Raw genomic sequence first — 24,991 nt, forward strand, 5'->3', positions numbered from 1 at the left:
TATAACATGACATCTAACTTTACATGTTGATTGCATATGTAAATTGATAGAATACTAGCACTTAGAGGGGATGTTATCAAAGTAGGCTTTCAAAAAGATATAAAAAGGATGGAGTCGGTCCAGAGGAAGGCTACTAAAATGGTGTGTGGTCTTCGTCATGAGGCATATGGAGACAGACTTAAAGATCTCAATCTGTATACTTTGGAGGAAAGATGGGAGAGGGGAGACATGAACATAAGCAATGCCTCTGCTGGGTCAGACCTGAGGTCCATCATGCCCAGCAGTCCGCTCACGCGGCAGCCCAACAGGTCCAAGACCTGTGCAGTAATCCTCTATCTATACCCCTCTATCCCCTTTTCCAGCAGGAAATTGTCCAATCCTTTTTTGAACCCCAGTACCATACTCTGCCCTATTACGCTCTCTGGAAGTGCATTCCAGGTGTCCACCACACATTGGGTAAAGAAGAACTTCCTAGCATTCGTTTTGAATCTGTCCCCTTTCAACTTTTCTGAATGCCCTCTTGTTCTTTTATTATTCGAAAGTTTGAAGAATCCGTCCCTCTCTACTCTCTCTATGCCCTTCATGATCTTATAAGTCTCTATCATATCTCCTCTAAGTCTCATCTTCTCCAGGGAAAAGAGATCCAGTTTCTCCAATCTCTCAGCATATGAAAGGTTTTCCATCCCTTTATCAGACGCGTCGCTCTCCTCCGAACCCTCTCGAGTAACGCCATGTCCTTCTTAAGGTACGGCGACCAATATTGGACGCAGTACTCCAGATGCGGATGCACCATCGCCCGATATAACGGCAGGATAACTTCTTTCGTTCTGGTTGTAATACCCTTCTTGATGATGCCTAGCATTCTGTTTGCCTTCTTAGCGGCAGCTGCGCACTGTGCCGTCGGCTTCATTGTCATGTCCACCATTACCCCCAAGTCCCTTTCTTGGGTACTCTCATTTAATAACATCCCTCCCATCGTATAGTTGTACCTCTGGTTTCTGTTTCCCACATGTAATACTTTACATTTCTCAATGTTGAACTTCATCTGCCATCTCGTTGCCCATTCCCCTAGTTTCTTCAAGTCCCTTTGCAATTTTTCGCAGTCCTCTTTAGTCTGAGCTCCACTAAATAAGAACATAAGAACATAAGAACATAAGAACTGCCATCTCCGGATCAGACCCATGGTCCATCGAGTCCGGCGATCCGCACACGCGGAGGCCCAGTCAGGTATACACCTGATGTAGTTTTAGTCACCCATATCCCTCTATGCCTCTCATAAGGAGATGTGTATCTAATTTGCCTTTGAATCCCAGCACAGTGGATTCCTTAATAACCTCCTTTGGGAGAGCATTCCAGGCGTCTACCACTCGCTGCGTAAAACAGTACTTCCTGACATTTGTCCTGGACTTGTCCCCCCTTAGCTTCAAACCATGTCCTCTTGTCCGTGTCGCGTTGGACAATGTAAATAATTTATTTTCCTGCTCTATTTTATCGATGCCTTTCAGCATTTTGAACGTCTCGATCATGTCCCCTCGCAGCCTCCTCTTCTCAAGGGAGAACAGTCCCAGTTTCTTGAGTCGTTCCTCATATTCCAAGTTCTCCATACCTCTTATTAACTTCGTTGCTCGTCTCTGCACCCTCTCCAACAGTTTTATATCCTTCTTTAGGTTGGGAGACCAATGTTGGACACAGTATTCCAAGTGTGGTCTGACCATTGCTCTATAAAGCGGCATTATGACTTTCTCCGATCTACTCGTGATTCCTTTCTTTATCATGCCTAACATTCTGTTTGCTTTCTTTGCCGCTGCCGCGCATTGTGCCGATGGCTTCAGGGTCCTATCTATCAGTACACCCAGGTCCTTTTCTTGTTCGCTCTTACCCAGAGTTGCGCCTGACATTCTATACTCGTATTCCTTATTCTTACTACCTAAATGCATTACTTTGCATTTCTCCACGTTGAACTTCATCTGCCATTGCTCTGCCCATTTCTCTAACTGATACAAGTCGCTTTGGAGTTCCTCGCTATCCTCCTGCGATCTGATTGCCCGGCATAGCTTTGTGTCGTCTGCAAACTTAATGATCTCACTGGATATTCCGTCTTCCAGGTCATTGATATAAATATTAAATAGGATTGGCCCAAGCACTGAGCCCTGGGGCACACCACTAGTCACTTTCTCCCAGTCTGAGAACTTCCCATTTATGCCCACTCTCTGCTTTCTGTTTTCCAACCATTTGCCTATCCACCTTTGTATATCTCCCTCTATTCCATGGCTTTGTAGTTTCCTGAGAAGCCTTTCATGTGGAACTTTGTCGAATGCTTTCTGGAAGTCCAAATATATTATGTCCACCGGCATTCCACTATCAATTTGCTTGTTCACGGTCTCGAAAAATTGAAGTAAATTCGTTAAACATGATTTCCCTTTCCTGAACCCATGTTGACTGGGTTTCATCAAGTCGTGTGTATCTAGGTGCCGGACTATGCTATCCTTGATCAGTGCTTCAATCATCTTTCCAGGGACAGACGTAAGACTCACAGGTCTGTAGTTGCCCGGTTCCCCTCTCGATCCTTTTTTGAAAATTGGCGTGACATTCGCTATCTTCCAGTCCTCTGGTATCTGTCCAGTTCTGATTGTCAGATTGGCAAGTTTTTGCAATAGCTCTCCGATTTCAACCTTCAATTCCTTTAAAACTCTCGGGTGAATTCCATCCGGTCCAGGGGATTTGTCACTTTTAAGTTTGTCGATCTGGTAGTATATCTGGTCCAACTCCACTTCAACTGTGGTGAGGCTGTCTTCTATTACTCCACTAAACACTTTCACTGCTTCTGGTATTTTAGCGGTATCCTCCTCCGTAAAGACGGACGCAAAGAAGGAATTTAGTTTGTCAGCAATTTGTTTATCTTCCTTGATGTACCCTTTTCTTCCCTGGTCGTCCAGGGGTCCCACCGCCTCTTTTGCGGGTTTTTTCCCTTTCACGTATCTAAAGAAGGGTTTGAAGTTTTTGGCTTCTTGCGCTATTTTTTCCTCATAGTCCTTTTTGGCATCCCTCACCGCCTTGTGACATTTCTTTTGATCATCTTTATGTATTTTCCATGCTTCGATTGTTTTCATGTGTTTCCATTTTTTGAAAGAGTCCTTCTTTTCTTTTATGGCTACCCTCACCTGTCTGGTAAGCCATGCCGGTTCTCCCTTACCTTTTGTTCTCCCCTCTTTGGAGATCCTTGGAATGTGGAGATTTTGTGCTTCTGTGATAGTATTTTTCAGTAGGGACCATGCCTGGTCTACCGTTTCAAGTTTGTCCACCTTTTTCTTGAGTCGTTGTTTCACCATGGCTCTCATGCGATCGTATTTGCCCTTTTTAAAGTTAAAGGTTTTGGTTAAGGTTTTGGCACGTTTTCTATTCCCGATGTCAAGCTTAAAGTTGATCACATTGTGATCGCTCGTCCCCAGCGGTACCGTAACTTCTACTTCTTTTGTCGGTCCCGTGAGGCCATTTAGTACCAAGTCCAGGGTGGCGTTGCCTCTTGTCGGCTCTTTTACCATTTGTTCCAGGAAGCAATCCCCTAGCACCTCCAGGAACTTGGCCTTTGGTGTCGTCTGCAAATTTTATTATTTCACACTTCGTCCCTGTTTCTAGATCATTTATGAATATATTAAACAGCAGCGGCCCGAGCACCGAGCCCTGCGGGACCCCACTCGTGACCCTCCTCCAGTCCGAGTAGTGGCCCTTCACTCCTACCCTCTGTTTCCTACCCGCCAACCAGTTTCTGATCCATCTATGGACGTCTCCTTCCACCCCATGGTTCTTCAGTTTCTGGAGTAGGCATTCATGGGGCACCTTGTCAAAGGCTTTTTGGAAATCTAGATATATGATGTCTATGGAGTCTCCTTTGTCCATCCATTTGTTAATTCCTTCGAAGAAGTGCAATAAGTTCGTTAGACAGGATCTCCCCTTGCAGAAACCATGTTGGCTGGTTATCAGAAGTTCGTTTCTTTCAAAATGTTCATCGATGTTTTCTTTTATCAGTGCTTCTGCCATTTTCCCCGGAACCGAGATCAGACTCACCGGTCTGTAGTTTCCCGGGTCACCTCTTGATCCCTTTTTAAAGATGGGCGTAACGTTGGCTATCTTCCAGTCCTCCGGGATCATGCCTGTTTTCAGGGATAGATTGCAAATTTGCTGCAGTAGTTCCGCTATCTCCTTTAATTCCTTCAGAACCCTTGGATGGATTCCGTCCGGACCCGGGGATTTGTCAGTTTTTAGTTTTTCTATTTGCCTGTGTACATCTTCAAGGCTCACTTCCATGGATGTTAATTTTTCTGCTTGATTTCCATTGAAGAATTGCTCAGGTTCTGTTATGTTGGATGTGTCTTCGTTTGTGAATACAGACAAAAAGAACATGTTAAGTCTTTCTGCCACTTCTTTCTCCTCCTTCACCACTCCCTTCCTGTCTCCGTCATCCAGCGGTCCCACCTCCTCCCTAGCTGGTTGCTTCCCTTTAACATATCTAAAGAACGGTTTGAAATTTCGTGCTTCCCTGGCTAGCCTATCTTCATACTCTCTTTTGGATTTTCGGACCACTCGGTAACATTCTTTTTGGTACTTTTTGGCTCTTTCCAGTTCCCCTCAGTTTTGTCCTTTTTCCATTTCCTGAATGAATTTTTCTTATTGCCTATCGCTTCCTTCATTATTTTAGTTATCCACGCCGGGTCTTTTGTTCGACTCTTTTTGCACCCCTTTCTGAATCTGGGGATATACAAATTTTGCGTCTCGCTCACCGTGTTCTTGAGAAAAGACCAGGCATGTTCTACCGTTTGCCATTTTTTGGAAGTGTTCCTAAGTTTCTTCCTTACCATTTCCCTTATTGCTTCGTAGTTTCCTTTCCTGAAGTTGAAAGTTGTCGCTATGGTTCTCTTTCCTTTCGGTATTCCTACCTCAACCTTGAACTTTTGATCATGTTATGATCGCTGTTTCCCAACGGTCCCACTACCTCTACTTCCTTTACAGGTCCCCTTAACCCATTTAGGATTAGATCCAGAGTGGCATTTCCTCTCGTTGGTTCTCTAACAAGCTGCTTCATGAAACAATCTTGTATAGCCTCCAGGAATTCTGTCTCCCTAGCGCATTTTGAGCTTCCAAGACTCCAGTCTATCTTGGGGTAGTTGAAGTCTCCCATAATAACTGTGTTACCGCTTTTGAATTCTCGCTTCATCTCGGCTTCCATTTCTTCATCGATATTCCGGTTTGCCCGGGAGGACGATAGTATAGGCCCATCTTTATTTCAGGCCCTTTCCATCCCGGTATTTTAACCCATAGCGATTCCAGCTTGTTGGACGTCTCTGCTGTGTCCATTTTTGTCAATTGTATGCTTTCTTTTATGTATAGGGCTATTCCAACTCCTTTCTGTCCTGACCTGTCCTGGCGATAGAGCTTGTACTCCAGCAGTGCTGTATCCCATTTGTTTTCTTCATTCTACCACATTTCAGAGACTCCAATGATGTCTATGTCCTCTGCATTGGCCATGGCTTCTAATTCCCCCATTTTGTTTCTTAGGGTCCTTGCATTAGTATATATGCAATTTAGATCCTGGTATTTTCTTGTCTTCATTTCCTTTCCCAGTGCTTCGGTCTTTAGTTTTTTCTCTTTTGTTACAATCCTTCTAACCTCCTCTTCTGGGTTAGTCGACTCCTGTAATTTGTCCATTGTTTCTTCCCAGCCTTTTTTCTCCTCGGTATCTTCACGGGATACCTTCTTCCGAATCGTCGACGCTTGGTCGACTGTCGGCTTTTCCCTTCTTCTTAGTTTAAAGCCTGTTCAATTCCTCTCCTGATGTTGTTTGCTAGAAGTCTTGTTCTCGCCGTGCTCAGATGCAGTCCATCTCTCCTGTGGAGCTTGCTCTTGCCCCAGAGCATTGTCTAGTTCCTCACGAAGTGGAACCCTTCTTCCTCACACCATCTCCTCATCCACGCATTTATTGATTGTAGTTCCTCCTGCCTTTTCACATCTGCCCTCGGTACTGGTAGGATCTCTGAGAATGCTATCTTCTGGGTCATCTTCAGCTTCCTTCCCAGAAATCTTGAACTGTTCTATCAGTGTGCTTCTTCTGTAGTCTCTCCTGCTGACATCGTTCGTCCCGATGTGGATCATTGCTGTGGTCTCTTCTGTCTCCGCTCCTTCCAGGATCTTTCCAATTTTGTCCACGATGTCTTTGGTTCTCGCTCCTGGGAGGCAGGTCACCAGTTGATCCTCTCTCCCTCCTGCTATGTGACTGTCCACATGCCTCAGGATCGAGTCTCCACTAGGATCGCTGACTTTCCCTTCTTTAGGTTTCACTTCGGTCTCAGGTCAATGTCTTCGGTGTGCTTCGCTGCTTCCTCTCCTGGGCATCGACTAGCCATTTTCTCCCCCTTGTGCGATGTTCCTCTGTGGGTGTCTTTTATGAGGTCATCTGCTTCTTGTTCTACTTTCCATGTTGGTGTTGGTGTAACTTCATCGTTCATTTGAAGTTCGTTTTCTTCCACTCTCCTCCTGTAGGCTTCCACAATGAATTTCTCGAGTTCCCTGACCTCCTCCTCAATGTGTCTCTCATTCATGAAGTCTATAGCTGTCCTGATTGGGTCCTCTGTAGTGTGAAGTCCTTCTAGCTCCTGTATCTTGTCCTCTAGTCGCTTTACTTCCTTCTTCAAACTTTCCAGCTCCTGGCACTTACACAATGTAAATGCGCATGAGTCGAGTCTCTTTCATTTGAAAGGAAACACTGCAATGTGAGGGCATAGGATGAAGTTAAGAGGTGATAGGCTCCAGAGTAATCTGAGGAAATACTTTTTTACGGAAAGGGTGGTAGAAGCGTGGAACAGTCTCCCAGAAGAGGTGGTGGAAACAGAGACTGTGTCTGAATTCAAGAGGGCCTGGAATAGGCACATGTGGGATCTCTCAAAGAGAGAAGGAGATAATGGTTACTGCGGATGGGCAGACTAGATGGGCCATTTGGCCTTTATTTTACCAAAAATGACTCAGATATCATGACTTGGAGGATGAGATGTATGGCGTCTGCATCTATGAGACAAACATGTTTTTTCTTGTTACATAGAGCTTTTTGGACCCCTGTTCGATTACAGAAATTAGATAGTTCCAAGTCTAACAGATGCTGGCACTGACATTGGATCATCTACCGTTCTATTGTCCCTTGATACTTAAATTTTGGAGATCCATTTGGGGTCAAGTGAATAAAATATTGGAAAATCTAGTGGCATTGATGTACGATACCTTGCTATTTGGCACGTTAATGAGGGCTAAAAGCCCTCATTAAATAAATAAAATATCGTCCCATAATAAACAACTTCTCTTTATTATGACGGGATTGCCAAACAACTCGTTTTGAGGAACTGGAAAAATTGGGACCGGTTAAATTATAATTTCTGGTGGGAATCTTTATGCCACATTTTTAAAATAGAACGTATGATTGCTATATAGCAGGGACATTATAGGAAATTTAAGGATGTTTGGGAGCCATTGACAAAATTCTGTAAGGAGTGATTATGGATTTTGCCCTTTGAACATACACGTCCAGGGTGGGGAAATACCTTTAATTTAATTATGGCTGAGTGCAATTGTTGGATATATAGAAGGGGGGAGGATACATGTGTTTGTTATGAAATATAATTTGATTGAATTTAAGTGCTGTTAAAGGGTAAAATGTCTATATAATATGTTGCCCTTATTTTTAGCTGTAAAATGAATAAAGATATTAAAACAAAAGAAAAGTTAAGAATAATATATGAAAATACTTTCACTTTGATCCAAAATATCAAGTGGTATGCTATCGGAACAGCACAGGCTTTACAGCAATTTTGAAAAAGCCTCAGACTAGGGGCCCCCCCACCACCTCCACAAATGTAATCTTAAAGGTGGTTGAGCGGTCACCTCATTGGCATAAAACCTTCATTACATTTGACTTATGAAACGCTGGCCACCGTTGGTGTACTGATCAGCTGAAGATAAGTTGAAAATATTTTTCTTCTATCTTTTCACGTCTTCTACAAGCACATCACAGAGCTTTTTTCAAATGTAATGAAGCTTTTATGCCAATGAGGTGACCACTCAACCACCTTTGAAACTACATTTGTGGAGGTGGAAAGTCTATGTTTATTTTACTACAGGTCCTATTTTATGCCTCAAGACCTTCAACATATTTATAAACAACCTGGAAATTGGTTCGATGAGCGAGATGATTAAATTTGCAGCTGATACAAAGATTCCGGAAGACTAGAAGGTGGCGAATGTTACGCCGATCTTCAAGAAAGGTTCGAGGGGAGATCTGGGAAACTACAGACCGGTGAGTCTGACCTCGGTACCGGGTAAAATGGTAGAGGCGCTGATAAAGGGCCGCATCATTGATCACCTTGACGGACATGGGCTGATGAGGACCAGTCAGCACGGTTTTAGCAAAGGCAGATCGTGTTTGACAAACTTGCTGCACTTCTGTGAAGGAGTAAACAGGCAGATAGACAAAGGCGACCTGGTTAACATTGTATATCTGGATTTTCAGAAGGTGTTTAACAAGGTTCCACATGAACGACTACTTTGGAAAATTGCGAGCCATGGAATCGAGGGTGAAATAGTCACGTGGATTAAAAACTGGCTGGATCATAGGAAACAGAGAGTGGGGGTAAATGGACAATACTCGGACTGGAGAAGCGTCACCAGTGGGGTGCTACAGGGCTTGGTGCTTGGACCCATGCTCTTCAATATCTTTATAAACGATCTAGACATTGGTATGACGAGTGAAGTGATTACATTTGCAGATGATACAAAGGTATTCAGAGTAGTGAAGATGCAGGGGGATTGCGACGATCTGCAATGTGGCGTAATCAGGCTCAAGGAATGGGCATTGACATGGCAGATGAGATTCAACGTGGATAAGTGTAAAGTGATGCATGTCGGTAACAAAAATCTCATGCACAAATACAGGATGTCCGGGGCGGTACTTGGAGAGACCTCCCAAAAATGAGACTTGGGAAGTCTGATCGACAAGTCGATGAAGCCATCTGCGCAATGTGCGGCGGCGGCGGCAAAAAGGGAAAACAGAATGCTAGGAATGATAAAGAAGGGTATCATGAACAGATCAAAGAAGGTTATCATGCCGTTGTACCAGGCTATGGTGCGCCCTCACTTGGAGTACTGCATCCAGCACTGGTTGCTGTACATTGTGGCGGGGCCAGGGATAAGCCTAGCGCTGGCAACCCGGCTCCCGTCCCAGGCGCAGGACGGAGCGCTCCCTGGAGTACTCCCGCTGGATAATCCCAGTAGAAAGTACAATACACTGCTCACTTGGTAAAGTTCAGGGTTTTCTTTTTATTATCCCCAGTTCAAGGCACTGGGTCTCAAGTAGTCCCTCTTGGCTGAGTGGACTTGAAACAAACAATATATCAGCAATGCTTCTCCTTTATAAGAGAGTCCAGACTGCTGTTCAGGCACATAAACCACAAATAAACAAAAACGTTTTTTCCCTTCTTCAGTTTCTCCAATTGTGCCTGTGGATACTTCAGGAAGCTTTTCCCACCTGACCCACCTGAAGTACCATGCCCCCACTACCCGTATGCTCCTGGGGTAGGGGCTGGGGAACCATCCACCCTTATCTGACTGGTCTAAGTCCCCACACAAAAGTTCCCCTATTCAGGGCTAGGTAACGTCAGGTCACTAAAGTCCCGTTCAGGCTTTTCTTGGAAGTTAATTAGGGTTCCCACCTCCTTCACTCTCTCTGCAAGGCCTATCTCTCGGGTTCTAATAGACCCATTCACGCTTCATTACAGGCCTGCCTAAGGGAGAAAGAACACTGCACAGAAAAACGTTAACTTTCATTCCCCTCCCCCGTTCATTACCTCATTGACTGTAATTAGATAGGAGATCCCAGGCTGCCAGACTGCACTCCATTTCACTTCCTTCAGAGACCTCTATATCTATCTCCATTAGGGACTCCCCGCTCTCTGAGGCTGGATAGGAATTCCCTTCAGGGGCAGCTACCGGCCAGCCCTGCTCTGTAAGCCTTTCTCCTCCCTTGAGCTTCTGCCTGGGAGCCAGAAGTTTGTTAATTCGTGAGGGCTGTAGGACAGCCTGTTCTTTAGCCCGGGACTGTGAAAGAAAACTCCCAGCTGTTTCCTTCCTGCTCTGCACGGCACATCTCTCTCTTGCAGTTCCTGAGTTCCCCCGAGTGTTCCCAGGTGTGTTGGTTTTATGCTGCAGGCTCGTTCCCACTCTCCCTCTGGGTTCGTCTTGCCTGTCAGCTCCGCCCCTTTCCTTAACCCTTCCTGGGCTAGTTTTCTTTACCAGAGGCTTTACTGGAGAACTGCCCAAGGAATTATAAAAGGGATTATAGTGCCCTAAATCAGATATTGTGGTGTCTGCCCTTCTCTCTCTGCCTTGCCCTGCCTGTTGGCTCTTTGTAATAGGAACAGAGTTAATGGGCAGCTTCCTGGGCTTAGGAATAGGGGCAGCCCTTTGCATGGCAGGGTTTAAAACCAGGTTTAAACTGGTGACAGGAGCTTCCCTGTCACAACATGAAGAAGGACACGATACTACTCGAAAGGGTCCAGAGAAGAGCGACTAATTTGGTTAAGGGACTGGAGGAGTTGCCGTACAGCGAAAGATTAGATACCCTGGGCCCCTTCTCTCTCGAACAGAGGAGATTGAGAGGGGACATGATCGAAAAATTCAAGGTACTGAAGGGAATAGACTTGATAGATAAGGACAGGTTGTTCACCCTCTCCAAGGTAGGAAGAATGAGAGGGCACTCTCTAAAGTTAAAAGGGGATAGATTCCATGACCAGGAAGTAATGTTAGAGGGAGAGTAGAGGCTAGTGTGAGCACCAGGTTAGAGATGCTGCTCACTTCCGGAAATCATTTGAAGAGGTAGGTGGTTGGGTGGAGAAGGAGAGATGCAGGCACCCCAGTCAAGATGGCACCTGGGGCGGTCCACCCCCCTGTCCCCTCTCGCTACGCCATTGACCCAGGTTAACAGTAAAATAATCCATGTTAATGGTAGCACATTACATGGGCATGTGTTACCTGAGTACTCAGTGCTTTTCTATAGATGACATGCACAACTCAGTTGGCATACAAATGTAAGGAGGGTGTTCTCAGGGGAAGAGTATGAGTGGAGTCTGGGTGGGACTAATATTTACATGTATATATAGTATATTATCAGTTACCTGCTTAATTGCCACATTTAGGCGTGCCCTTGTATGCCTGTTATTGACATGGAATAAGTGGGCATGCCTAAATGTAGGAACATTGATGCCAATTTGAAGCAACATTTCCATTTCTTGGTGCATTAGAATTTAACTGTTTACCTTTATCAATTAGGTATCTTTCTGTGCCCCTTGAGGTGAGATCTCTTCTCTAGTCAGTTGCTTGGAGAACAAGGAACAATACAGGTTTATTCACAGACCCTAACTGAGATTCAATGTCATGGTTAGACCTCGATGCTAAATAAAACTTCAGCAGGTATAGGTCTGCTGAATGTCTCCTTGTGGAGATCGGCAGGGCATGTCATCGTCGTTGCATGCCCTCAGCCAGTCCAGTAGCCCCAGCTCCTGCTGACAGCTGTAACAGCAAAGGAACAGAGGAGACAATGCAAATTATTCATGGCCTGAACCATGGATAACCTGGTCCTACACACTGTACTCTGCACCCTGATGACAGGAAAGTGGCAAGAGCTGCCATTCTGTGGCTTTTTAGAACCAATTTGCTTTAAAAAAAATGTTGTGGCTATAAGCCAGGAAAAAGTTTTCCAGGACAGCGGAATAGAGAGAGGAGTCAAGTATATTTTTCAGACATTTTTTTCAGGTCTTATGCAAAGCCATGGCTTGAAGATCAGTGGCATTCCTTAAGGTTAACTGTTTTCACCATCTGTAGGAGTTTGCGCAGGAAGACCTGAATACATTGTGGGCCATATTCTATAAATGGCGCAGTAACCCCTCTCCTTTACTAATGTGTAGTATAGATTTTAGCGTGAGCAGCGCGGTAACTGCTCCGACGCTCATAGGAATTCTAAGAGTGTCTGAGCAGTTACTGCCCTGCTGGCGCTAAAACCCACGCTACACATTAGCAAAGGAGGAGGTAAGTTAGGCGGGGCAGGCATTCTACCACCGCCTAACTTAGGGCCTCTTTTACGAAGCCACACTAGCAGCTGTGCTGCGCTAATGGCCCCGAAGCCCATAGAGATTTAAAGGGCTTTGGGGCTGTTGCTACGTGGCCTTGTAAAAGAGGCAAATAATTGTTTTAATTGTGTTGAATTGACTGTTGTTTAAAACCGATTAAAAACTCATTAAAAAAAAAAAGTAGGTGCTGGTAACATGTCTACCAAAAAAGAATTCTTTCTTAAATTTATCACTTGGGAAAGTGTTCTTGATATTACATAATTTTTATATACATTTTTTAGTGGTGGTTTTATTCCACTTGTTTCAAGGGTGTGTCTATAAACATAAAGTAATAAATATACTGTGAAGTATAAAATGGTCCTCAGTCATCACAACTCCCAGAACTATAAAGGAGTTCCAGCACGGACTTTGAAAGGCATACCTTGATTACCAACATCGCCAACGGAGATAAGTACTTTTTTGTACTCTCAGCATTGACATTGCTTCTCTATATTTGAAGTTAGATTAGGAGCTGTTTTTCTTCCTTCTGACTCCTTTGTGTTTAAAAAAATTTTTGCGTTTCACCCACAGGGCTGGGTGTTTACTGGGTGTGTTTTATAAATAATTTTTGTGGTGATTTTGCACATTATAAATTAATTTGTCCAAGGATGTATTACACTTATTAAACCCCTTTGGATTACTAAGGTTCCAACTCCTTTATAGTTCTGGGAGTTGTGATGACTGAGGACCATTTTATACTTCACAGTATATTTTTTTTACTTTATGTTTATAGACACACCCTTGAAACAAGTGGAATAAAACAACCACTAAAAAACATACAAAAAAAGTGGCAAGTCAAATGCGCGCAAGACAAAAGCATGTGGACAGTTGCGTGAAGACAATTGAGTGCAAGACAATTGAGCACAACCACAATTGCGTGCAAGACAATTGAGCAGTCAAATGCAATTGTCCGCACGCTTTTGTCTTGCGCGCGTTTGACTATGAACCATAAAAAATTATGTAATATCAAGAACACTTTCCCAAGTGGTGTATTTAAGAAAGAATTCTCTTTTGGTTCACTGAGTTTTCATTCTTTAATTTTTGGTTTTGTTTCTGGGTAACATGTCTACAGCAGGACGCCTAATGACACTTTACATCTGTGGGCATGGTTAGGGGGAGCAGGACTTAGTCACCATTAGGCGCAATTCACTAAAGAGCTTAAACACCTGCAGGCGTCTAAGTTCTTTCTTAGGTGTCGTTAGCCATATTCTGTTAATGGTGCTTAAGCGATTACACACACAAAGGAATGGAAATGTGCAAAGAAGACTGGTGAACTCGGAAGTATTTCTTAAACATCCTTTATTTCTTAAAAAAAGTGACTTAGGGCTCCTTTTACAAAGATACGTTAAACAGGCCTTAATGCGCGGAATAGCACGCGCTAGCCGCTACTGCCTCCTCTTGAGCAGGCGGTAGTTTTTCGGGTAGTGCGCGCTAATCCAGTCTGTGCACTAAAAACGCTAGCGCACCTTTGTAAAAGGAGCCCTTAATGACTCGACATGCATTTGGAAGCTACGGCGTCACAGGTTCCAGTACGGAGCTTTTTATTTTTTTTAGCTGTCTATGGAAGATTGATTTAATGTTTTTATGTGAAGCTGATTTTCATCTCATTGCGTGATTTGCAAGACTCCTGAGGCAGGCCATTTTGGCCGAAACATATACATGTCGAGTCATTAAATCACTTTTTTTTGAAGAAATAAAGGATGTTTAAGAAATACATCTGAGTTCACCAGTCTTCTTTGGACATTTCCACTCCTTTGTGCGTCTTTTAGTGGTTGTGGATTTGACTCTCCTGTGTTACACTAGCTTAAGCGTGATTGACATGCAGACGGCGTTCATTTTTGTAGACACTTTGGATTTAGGTGCCGTTTATAAAATCCAGACCCTAGTTCGTACATGTATTTATTTTTATTTCCTTTACAGTTACTACAACTGCACGTTCTATGAGCATACGAAAGCAAAACGCTTTACATTTGCAAAGCCATGCATAGACCACCCCATCACTTGCAATTATTGAGTAAAGGATTTCCTGAGGTGCTTTCAGTTCACCAAGTTCAGTATACGTTTCTGCATGCTAGGATTTTGTTTTGGTAGCGGGACCTGAATTATAGAACTCTGTTCCTCAGGAGCTGAAGGCAATGACATCACAGTTAGCCTTTTATAAAAGTTTAAAACATATGGCTCCATTTATAAAGCTTCGGTAGAGATTTCTACCATGGGCCAGTGAAGTAAATGCTCCGACGCTCGTAGGAATTCTATGTGTATTGGAGAATTTACCTTACCGGCCCACAGTAGAAACCTCTACCACAGCTTTGTAGAAGCCAGCAATAATTATTTAAAGAAGTTTTTCTTGATGTCAGCGCTAGAGAATGACACGGGGACAAATTTTTCATCGTCCCCGAAGGAACTCATTTTCCCGTCCCGTCCCCGCAAGTTCTTTTCCTGTTCCTGCCCAATTCCTACAAGCTCCGTCCTCATCCACACACTTTAAAATCATAAGTGTTTGAGGTTTGTGTGGTTAATGCAGAGCTTACAGGAATGGGACAAGGACAGGGACAGCGACAAAACTCACAGGGACGGGACGGGGAAATTGAGTTCCTGCGGGGACGGGGATAAATTTGTCCCCGTGTCATTCTCTAGCTCAGCACTCTGGTGAGAATTATGAAGAGGCAATCAAAACTGTATATTTTAATTTTTATTTACAGGATGTTGTGCTGTATTTATTATGTATGTTATCTGTACCATGCTTAGATTTTTAGATAATGCAGGATATAAATCTTGTAAATTAATAAATAACAGGGGTAATTTTGAGTCTGTTGTGATAAGCAGCTTGTTAATGTGGCTTCTGGCATTGAATATCTGAGTATGTTCACTGACCCAGAAGTTAATTGGGTACTGTGTTCATTAATGTACACGAATCACTGTTATGTAATTTATCTAGATAATCTTTATTACGCAATTCTTTTGGTAATTCCTATAATTTGTATTCCGCCTTGAACAATATATAATGTATAATGTATTCAAAATTAATTTTCCTATGAACTGTTTTCCTACCTTCTTCTACTCTATGTTTATAACCTAACTAATTTATTTTTCTCAAGTACTTTAGCAAGAATGTGAGCCTTTGGGACAGTCAGGGAACTCTAAGTACTCTCTCTTCATCTTAATTAATCTTATTTATTGCATTTCTTCTGTTTCTACTGTAAACCGCTTAGAACTTCACGGAACAGCGGTATATAAGAAATAAAATTATTATTATTATTATTACTGGCCAATATCCAGCAGTGTTGCTTTCCTAACTTTATCCACATACTTAGGCAGTTATTGGACTGGCTAAGTAATGGCCTGACCCAAAATCTACCCCAGGACATAGGTAGTTAAGGAATAGCCAATTAGCAGAGATATTTAGCGCCCCCACCTGATTAAGTCCCACTGAATATCAGCAGCTGGTCAGCTTAGTGGGGTTTAACCAGGCAGGAGTCGCTGCTACCTGGTTAAACCCCATTGAATATTGTCCCCGTGTCATTCTCTAGTGCTGACATCAGGAAAAACGTCTTTAAATAATTATTGCTGGCTTCTACAAAGCTGTGGTAGAGGTTTCTACTGCGGGCCGGTAAGGTAAATTCTCTAATACACACAGAATTCCTACGAGCGTCGGAGCATTTACTTCACTGGCCCATGGTAGAATTCTCTACCGAAGCTTTATAAATGGAGCCATATGTTTTAAACTTTTATAAAAGGCTAACTGTGATGTCATTGCCTTCAGCTCCTGAGGAACAGAGTTCTATAATTCAGATCCTGCTACAAAAACAAAATCCTAGCATGCAGAAACGTATACTGAACTTGGTGAACTGAAAGCACCTCAGGAAATTGCAAGCTCTGCAACTTCATCCACTGCAGTCTCACCCGTTGTCACTATTTGCTCTCCTTTCCAGCTCAGGAATTGCTCTTCTGTCACATCGACAGTCGCAGAATAAACTTCATTACGGGGCATTGCTGAAAACACTTACGTCACTATCAAGAAGATACTTTGGGGCTGATTCTATACAGGAAGCCTAACTTACCCCCACCCCCCTTTTACAAAAGCGTGGAAGAGGTTTTTAGCGTGCCGTTTATAGAATCAATCCTGTTGGGCTCGATGCTATAAACAATACCTAAACCATAGGTACTTAGGAATATGGCACTTAGCGCATGTCAGTCGTAATTTAGTCAGGGGCAGCGGAATGCTGTGTTGTTTGGGGTGAGGGGGCCAAGGCGCTCCACCCTAGCCCTGGCGAAATCGTGCGGCACCTTCAATTTTAAATGATCGGGCAGCCGCCGCGCAGCCCTCAAGAAGAAGGCCCGCCCCCGAAATCTTCATTCTACTTCCAGGGGCAGGCCTGTACCTTGAAGCTGCGTGGCGGCGGTTGCCCGATGATTTTAAGTTAAACCCTGGGAGTCGGGAGGGTGGGCGGGCACCAGTTTTTGGGAGGCCATGGCCCCTGTGGCCTCCCCCGTTCCGACGCCTGTGATTTAGGTACCATTTATGGAATCGCATCTAGAGGCACCTAAAGTGACTTAGGTGTTGGTAGGCATCTGAACCTTAGGCATGCCCCATTTACACCAGGGTTTTCTTGGCCTAAATACCAGCATCTAAGTTAGATACCTACTGGCACCTAAGTCCACTTTAGGCATTTACACACAAAATACGCCTATGATCCACCCCTAACTATGCCTATGTTCTGGTAGGCGCATTGGACTAGGTGCCTACCTGAACCTACTACCCAATTCATTTTAATTTAAGCCAATTATGAGTTGCTAATTGCTTGTTATCGGGTTTTACTATACAGCAGTAGAGCTTCCTACCACAGGCCACTGAGGTAAATGTTCTGATGCTCACAAGAACTGAATGAGCTTGCCGGCTGGCGGTACAAAGTTCTACCGCGGTTTAGTAAAAGGAGCCCTGAGTTAGGCACCTAGATCGGCTAGGTGCGCTGATCTTGGCCCCATTTATAGAGTCAGGGCCTTCCTGTTTCTGCAGAATGTTCTAATCTCATCTGATTGGCTTCTCCTATTGTGCTCTCGTACCACAGGTTGAAGGTGATCAGCTGCCACCGGGACACACGGTCAGTCAGTATGAAACATGTAAGATCAGAACGATAAGGGCCGGCACATTGGAGAAACTTGTAGAGAATTTGCTGACAGCCTTTGGGGACAATGACTTTACCTACATCAGCATCTTTCTGTCCACATATAGAGCATTTGCCTCCACTAAGGAAGTATTGGAAATGCTGATAGAAAGGTAAGTGTCAAAAAGGAAAAAGCACAATGGCAGAAGATGTAGGAAGCTCAGACTGCCACACTGTGCCCTAGAGTAATGAGAATGTAATATTAGAGGCAGGCTTAGGAGACCCATGATTAAGAACGGGAGCGCTCTCTTCCTATGAACTAGCACTATTGTTCTCAGTTTCTCTCTATCTGGCACCAGCTTATGAGCTCTGTGAAAATTACACAGCTCAGCAAAACTTTAATTTCACAGTTTTTTGCCCTTGCAGCATTCCCACCATGTCCCCCCCTCTGAAAGTTTTAAAACCTTTTATAGTTAGGACTGAATCGGCCCCAGGCAGAAAAATTATAATGGGCCTCTGCTAGAAACCTTAGCCAGATCCTCTCTCTATTTTGAGGGCATTTTCTTGGGTTGGCCTTTCCACGTTTTCAGATTTTACTGCGCCCACCAAATGTTTTCAGTTCTCAAGTTCTGAAACACTTCTTCAAGCATTGTTTTTTGTTGTATAGGTATGGAAACCTGGAGTGCTCAAACTGTGAAGAAGAGAATGGTATCCAGACCACATCCGAATCTAGAGCCATGCTCAGAAAGTAAGTCCTGCATTTTAATGTGGCATATGTTTACTTGGGGATGTGCTTATGTTTCTTCTTTTAGGCCCCCATTTTATTAGGGTTACCATATTTTAAAAAAAAGAAACCCCCAAACATATAACCCTGCCTCGCCCCATTCTGCCTCCAACCCCATCCCATTCTGTCTCAGCCCCACTTGATTCTGCCTCCAGCCCCGCCTAGTCCCAACTCTAGCCCCGCCCCATTCTGCCCTCGAACCCCGACCCCAGAAAGCCTCCTCTCTTTGCAATGAGCTCCAACCGCGTCTGGAGGTTCTGGAGCATGCGCAGATGCATATGATGTCATCTGTACTTGCTCAGAAGCCCTCCAGATGCGCCAGAGCATGTAGGGGCTTTCCAAAATAGTGGTATGTTTTGTTGAGGGGGGGAGAGCAGGGCTCGATAAATCAGAATTTAAAAAATTAAATTTTTATTTGAGGTTTGTTTTGATTCATCTCTAAAACAAAAAAAAAAGACCCAGGAAATGCTGCTTCTATTTCCTCTTTAGGTTCAGAGAAAAGTACATCTCTTTTCAGTAGTGACAAATAAAAGGTACACCGACAAAAACGCGCAGGACATTGGTGCGCCGACAATTGCGCGCTGACACCTGCACGCAGGACAAAAGCACGCCACCAGTTCCGCCGCTTTAATGCGTTACTGTTAGCATTCTGAGGGGAGATGGGGCAGAACCCCCCAGTACACTCCCATTGGGGAAGGGGGGGTTGGGAGGGGGAACCTCCAGTTACACTGAAAACTTCCATTCTCTCGCTGTTCGGGAGTGTTTGGGAGTTTTAAGTGTAGTGGGGGTGTTCCCCCTCCCAATGGGAGCACAAGCTGTTAAGTGTAGTGGGAGGGTTCCCCCCCACAACCCCCTCAGAAGGCTAAAGGTAAGGCAGAAAAGCGGCGGAACGGGCGGCATGCTTTCGTCCTGCGCACAGTTGTTGGTACGTGAATGATCGACGTGCTTTTGATGTGCCACCAAATAAAATGAACAGTGGGCTCACAACAGTCTGTGGTATATTTTCCATCTACTTCAAAAGATATCTGGATCACCTAGTGAGATATTTGACTTAGAACATATTATAAGAGCATAATAAAGCTCTTATAGGTCAGACCAAGCAGCTCAGCATCCTATTTCAAATGGTGGCCAGTCCTGGTCACAAGTACTTGGTAGATCCCAAAAAGTAAATCTATTTCTCATAGCTCCTTTCCTGGGATAAACAATGGGTTTTCCAAATATACTTGGCTAATAGGTTTTTGTGGCTTTTCCTCTAAGAACTTGTTCAAAACTCATTTGAACCCCACTGTGTTACTCGCCTTGACCACATCCTCCAGCACTATATTCCGCAACTTAATCATACACTGTATGAAAAAAGTTGTTTTCAGTTTGCTGGTCACTAATTTAATGGTGTGATTTAGTGTGATTTGAAAGGTTAAACAAGTGAAGGTCTTCTTTTGAACTAAAATTCAAATAGTGGTGGAAATATGCGCATTTCAATCAAACAACAGTTGTTAATGAGGAGGAAAAAGCCTCAGGAGTCCTAGTGTATAAAGGGCTAGATTCACTTAGAGAATGGATCATACAAATAAGGGTGATCAGAATCATGCCCCCAACCGACTGAATCGGATCGCTGAACAGCAATCCTTGAGCATGCTGCGCATGGGCTGGCCCTCTGTGCCCGGCAGAGCAGGAAATTTCTTTTTTTTTCTTCCCAAGACCGTGGTTTTAACCTGCTTTAAGCCCGTGGGTTAAAACTACGGGCTTGCACTGCGGGGAAGGGTAGAAGAGTCGAGGCAGTGGGAGAGATTCGGTGCGAGAGCAGGGCAGCGAGTTGGGGTGGCAGGAGAGATTCAGGGCGAGAGCAGGGCAGCGAGTTGGGGTGGCAGGAAAGATTCAGGGCGAGAGCAGGGCAGCGAGTCAGGGTGGCAGGAGAGATTCGGGGCGAGAGCAAGGCAGCGAGTCGAGCCGGCAGGAGAGATTCGGGGCGAGAGCAAGGCAGCGAGTCGGGGTGGCAGGAGAGATTTTGAGCGAGAGCAGGGCAGCGAGTCGGGGTGACAGGAGAGATTCGGGGCGAGAGCAGGGCAGCGAGTCGGGGTGGCAGGAGAGATTTGGGGCAAGAGCAGGAGATGGGGCAGCTGTGAGGCACAGTTACCTGAGAGCAGGAGTTCAGGGCAGGGAGCAGAAAAGCAGGGCAGTCGGAAAGGTCCTGAGCAACTAGTCCTCAGTAGTCATTTATTTTTGGATCGGTCAGTCCAGTCGGTGTCCCTTATGAATCACTGCTTGCCTGCATTTGAATGCCGTTCCCTCTCATTTGCATGCGTGGATCGGAGGATGATCGAGACAGAGGTTAGTGAATTGGGTCAGAGGGAAATTGGGTCGCAAAGGGGTCGCAAACCGATCGGTTTGCTTAGTGAATCTAGCCCAAAGTCTCAATGACTAAGTTATACATTGTTGCAGGACTAATTTCATTCATTGGCAAAAAACTTCCTTTTGCTTCTTCTCAGTCATTTGAATATTAAACATTTACATAGCAGGCTAAATATTTTTAAATTAATGAATTAGCAGACACTTTTATCTTAATTTATTTCAACAGGAAACCTGTTTCACTAGTATCTTTGTCAGGGGATTAGTAGTGCTTCATCTGAAAATCAAAAAAATGTGTCATTATACAGGCCACATTTGAAGAAACGGGAAACTCTTCACTGATATTCAAATGTAACTAAACTCTTCCTTTAAGGATATCAGCAATTCAAAGGTACTTAAATCAGTTGGTGGGATCACAGATTTGAATGTTGAACAGGCTGTAGATTATGCTTTACTACCGTGTTTCCCCGAAAATAAGACCTAGTTGAAGTGCTAGATTCGCGGTAGCAGTGCTTCCCCGCCCCCATGACCCCCCCTGCTTATCCTTCCATCTCTCCCTCCCATCCAAACCCCGCTGACTGAGAGACCGAAATACCTTGTTTCAAATGGCAGCGTTAGAAGCAATCTAGATAGGCTGCTTCGCGGCCTTTTCCCATTGGGGCATTACGTGTGCCGCATTGCTGATGACATCATCAGTGATGTAGCAGAGGAATGCCCTGACGGGAGAAGGCCACGAAACAGCCTGTCTAGATTGCTTCCGATGCTGCCGTTTGAAACAAGGTATTTGTTCTCGTGGTTGGTGTGGTTCGGATGGGAAGGAGAGATGTTAGGGTCTGCGGTGGGGCGAGGGAAATGGGAGGGTGGGATAGAAAGATGCTACACGAGGGGATGGGAGGAAGGGAGTGAAAGGTGAAAGGCACAAAGCTAGCACCTGGTGAAGGAGTAAAGGGCACACATCAGAACAATTTGCCTCGTGAACAGAGACAGGCAGAAGGAAGGGGTTGTTGCAGGAGATTAAAATAGAGGAAAAGCAATGAGGAGCTATGGAGTGAACACATAACAGTATAGAACACTGAGTACCCTGAAAATAAGACCTAGTGCGTTTCTTGGGCCCAAAATTAATATAAGACAGTGTCTTATTTTCGGGGAAACACGGTAGCTGCATTAGATGAGGTAGCGAGAAAACAAGGCAATTGGTCCACTGTAGAATCCAGCGTGGAACAGAAGACAAGCAGACCAGATGGAGATAAAAGCAAGATTTAATCAAGGTGCTTCCCAACGTTTTTCATCTAAAAGGCTGCCTCAGGAGAATGGAACAAGCCGGAGTTAAAAACAGCTTCCACCAATGATAAAAACTAGCTGGTATCCAAAAACAGCTTACTCCATGCGTCCTGGGTCCGTTCTGACTGGCAGCTCCAAAAGAACCGATGAAGGAATACTGCACCTTAGTTTAATGATGAATTGAGAGAGTCAAAGCGCTCTTTGCATAAAGAAGAACGAGAGTGGAGAAAATATTCTTGCTTACCAAATCTTGAAAATTATAATCTGCTTAAGCGATGATATAACTCCACTCTCCTTTTAGCAAAAAAAAAAAAAAGAATTTTTACAGCCCTCACATTGAGAAATCATCATCACAATCTAAGGAACATTTTGCAATGGTTACTAAATGAATGGCCCTGACAAGAATTAACACTAATTTTGAGAGTTAGATTTCCTGTCAAACCCTGGCTACAGGGTTCTTACATAAGGCTGAGAGCATTAATTAATAATTTCAGTTACTGAATTTCCCAATTGAGTTAGATTGACCAGTTGAATCAGATATGTGTAGGAATGAGTTTTCTGATTTAAATTTGGAGGAAATTGAAATAAACCTATGAAGAGTTAAGAATTCTTTCTGTGCGCTTCATGCCTGCCATCCTTTTACTGAGAAAGTGATGAAATTTATATCCCCCCTCCCTCCCCCAATTATACAATGGATTGTTAATAAATCTTTTTCAGAAGGAGTGATGCCTGAATCTTTGGGAAAAAAAAAAAGTGTCTTTTGTGCCATTGCTGAAAAATTTGCAAATGACAGTAAACTATTCAAAGTAGTTTTAAAAAAAATGTTTATTAATTTTCCATACGAAAACAATGTATTAAATTATACATACAATTGACTTCAGGACCGCACTTACAATCGATCAAAGAAATACTACAAAACATTTCCCCCTCCCCACCCTAATTCAAGAACACAAACTCTTTCGTTTGGTCAATTAATACAACAAAATATAATACCCCCCCCTCCCTGGATGTGCAAATCAAATAGGAAATAAGGGGATAATCCAGTGTTAAAATTTGTCAATGGACCCCACGTTAATTTAAATATCTTATTATTACACTAAATTTCTGCATTCATTTTTTCATATTTATAGCATAAACATAAAGGAGAAATTAAGGGCTCCTTTTACAAAGGTACGCTAGGGCCTTAACACGCGGAATAGCGCGTGCTAAAATGCCGCATGCGCTAGCCGCTACCGCCTCCTCTTGAGCAGGCGGTAGTTTTTCAGGTAGCGTGCGCTAATCCGGTGCGTGCGTTAAAATCACTAGCGCGCCTTTGTAAAAGGAGACCTAAGTCTATCCTAATTTTTCCAGTTCTTAGTAACCATTTGCATGGCTATCCCAGTCATTATGGCAAATAGTCTGCTTTTATATCTATCTAATGGTGGTTTGGGTGACAACAAAGTACCACAGATAACCACCTCATAAGATAACGGAATCAAAGACTCCAGAATCAAACTGATTTGTCCCCAAAAGTTGAATACTGTATCAAAGGACAATAAAACAACAAATGATCCAGTGTCCCTATTTCAAGATGACAGTGCCAGCATCTATTAGATTTTGAACTGTCTAACTTCTGCAAATGAACTGGGGTCCAAAAAACTCTATGTAACAGAAAAAACCAAGTTTGTCTCATAGATGCTGACGCTGTACATCTCATCCTTCAAGTCCAAATCCGTGGCCATTGAGTAGCAGTATTCAAAGTAGTTAAAACACATGTGGACTGTGAAAAATTGCAGGAAGACATTAGGAAATTGGAAGACTAGGCATCCAAATGGCAGATGGAAATTAATGTGTTCAATTCTGGTCACTGTATCTCAAAAAAGATACAGAGGAATTAGATAAAGTTCAATGAAGAGCGACCAAAACGATAAAGGGGATGGAACTCCTCCCATATGAGGAAAGGCTAAAGAGGTTAGGGCTCTTCAGCTTGGAAAAGAGATGGCTAAAGGGAGACTTCTATGATTGAGGTCTACAAAATCCTGAGTGGTGTAGAATAGGTAAAAGTGAATCGATTTTTTACTCTATCAAAAATTACAAAGACTAGGGGATGCTCAATAAAGTCATATGGAAATACCTTTAAAACCAATAGGAGGAAATATTTTTTCACTCAAAGAATAGTTAAGCTCTGGAACTTGTTGCCAAAGAATATGGTAACAGCTATTAGCATAGCTGGGTTTAAAAAAAAAAGTTTGGACAAGTTCCTGGAGGAAAAGTCCATAGTCTGTTATTGAGACAGATATGGGGAAGCCACAGGTTGTCCTGAGACTGGTAGAATGGAATGTTGCTACTATTTGGGCATTTGCCAGGTACTTTGACTGGAATGGCCACTGTGGAAACCTGACAGTGGGTTAGATGGACCGTTGGTCTGACTCAGTATGGCTATTTTTATGTTATGTTCTTAATTATTGAAACGTGTGTTCATGACCAATTAATTGATTTCCTTAATTCCCATCAAATATTGGACAAATATCAGTTTGGTTTTCAGACCGATCATGACACTGAAACATTACTATTATCATTATTATGTACAATATGTGCTGGTTTTGATAAAGGATGTTATTTGTTGCTAGTATCACTGACTATATCTGCTTTCTCTGATACCATAAACCATGAGATTCTATTATGGTGATCGACATTGATTGGGATAAATGGTATTGTTTTTAAGTGGTTTGTCTCTTATTTATTGATGTGACAGTTTTGTGCAACAAAAAATCAGGAGCAATCTGCATTTATGACTATTGCAATGCCCTGTTTCTTGGAGTGACTAAGACATTGCAAATTGGGCAAAATGCTGCAGCCAGAATGATTACAGGAACACCAAAATATGCTCATATAGCACCTTGGCTTCAGAAGTTGCACTGGCTGCCAGTGGCATTTAGAGTACAGTATAAAATTGCAATGATTTGTCATACATTTTTGTACAATTCCAGAGTATTTTATCAATTTTATGATTCCAGAGTATTGTCATCAATTTTATGGTACAATTCCGGAGTAGTTTAAGAGCAAGATGACTATTTACCAGCCTAACAGATTGTTGCGCTCTGAAAATTCTGGGGTCCTTTTACTAAGGCGTGCTAGCCAATTTAGAGTGCGCTAAACGCTAACGTGTCCATTATAGCACAGTGTTCTTCAACCACTGGTCCATGGATCAGTGCCGGTCCAAAGAAATTTCCTGCCGGTCCACAGGGCCAGCACGTGCATCAGGCCCAAAACAGTGTTCTTCAACCGCCAGCCCACGG

The 24,991-nt window shown here is 43.5% G+C and overlaps 1 protein-coding gene across 1 annotated transcript in view; it reads left to right on the forward strand.

Moving 5' to 3' along the window:
* RGL1 (ral guanine nucleotide dissociation stimulator like 1) overlaps positions 1 to 24,991 on the forward strand; it is a 301,090-nt gene that overhangs the window by 114,129 nt on the left and 161,970 nt on the right. The window contains exons 3-4 of the mRNA XM_033916403.1: positions 17,267 to 17,475; positions 17,970 to 18,050. Coding sequence (XP_033772294.1) covers positions 17,267 to 17,475; positions 17,970 to 18,050 — 290 coding nt within the window. The remainder of the gene's footprint in view (positions 1 to 17,266; positions 17,476 to 17,969; positions 18,051 to 24,991) is intronic.

The sequence above is a fragment of the Geotrypetes seraphini genome, chromosome 12 (genome assembly GCF_902459505.1).
Source record: "Geotrypetes seraphini chromosome 12, aGeoSer1.1, whole genome shotgun sequence".
Classification (NCBI taxonomy): domain Eukaryota; kingdom Metazoa; phylum Chordata; class Amphibia; order Gymnophiona; family Dermophiidae; genus Geotrypetes; species Geotrypetes seraphini.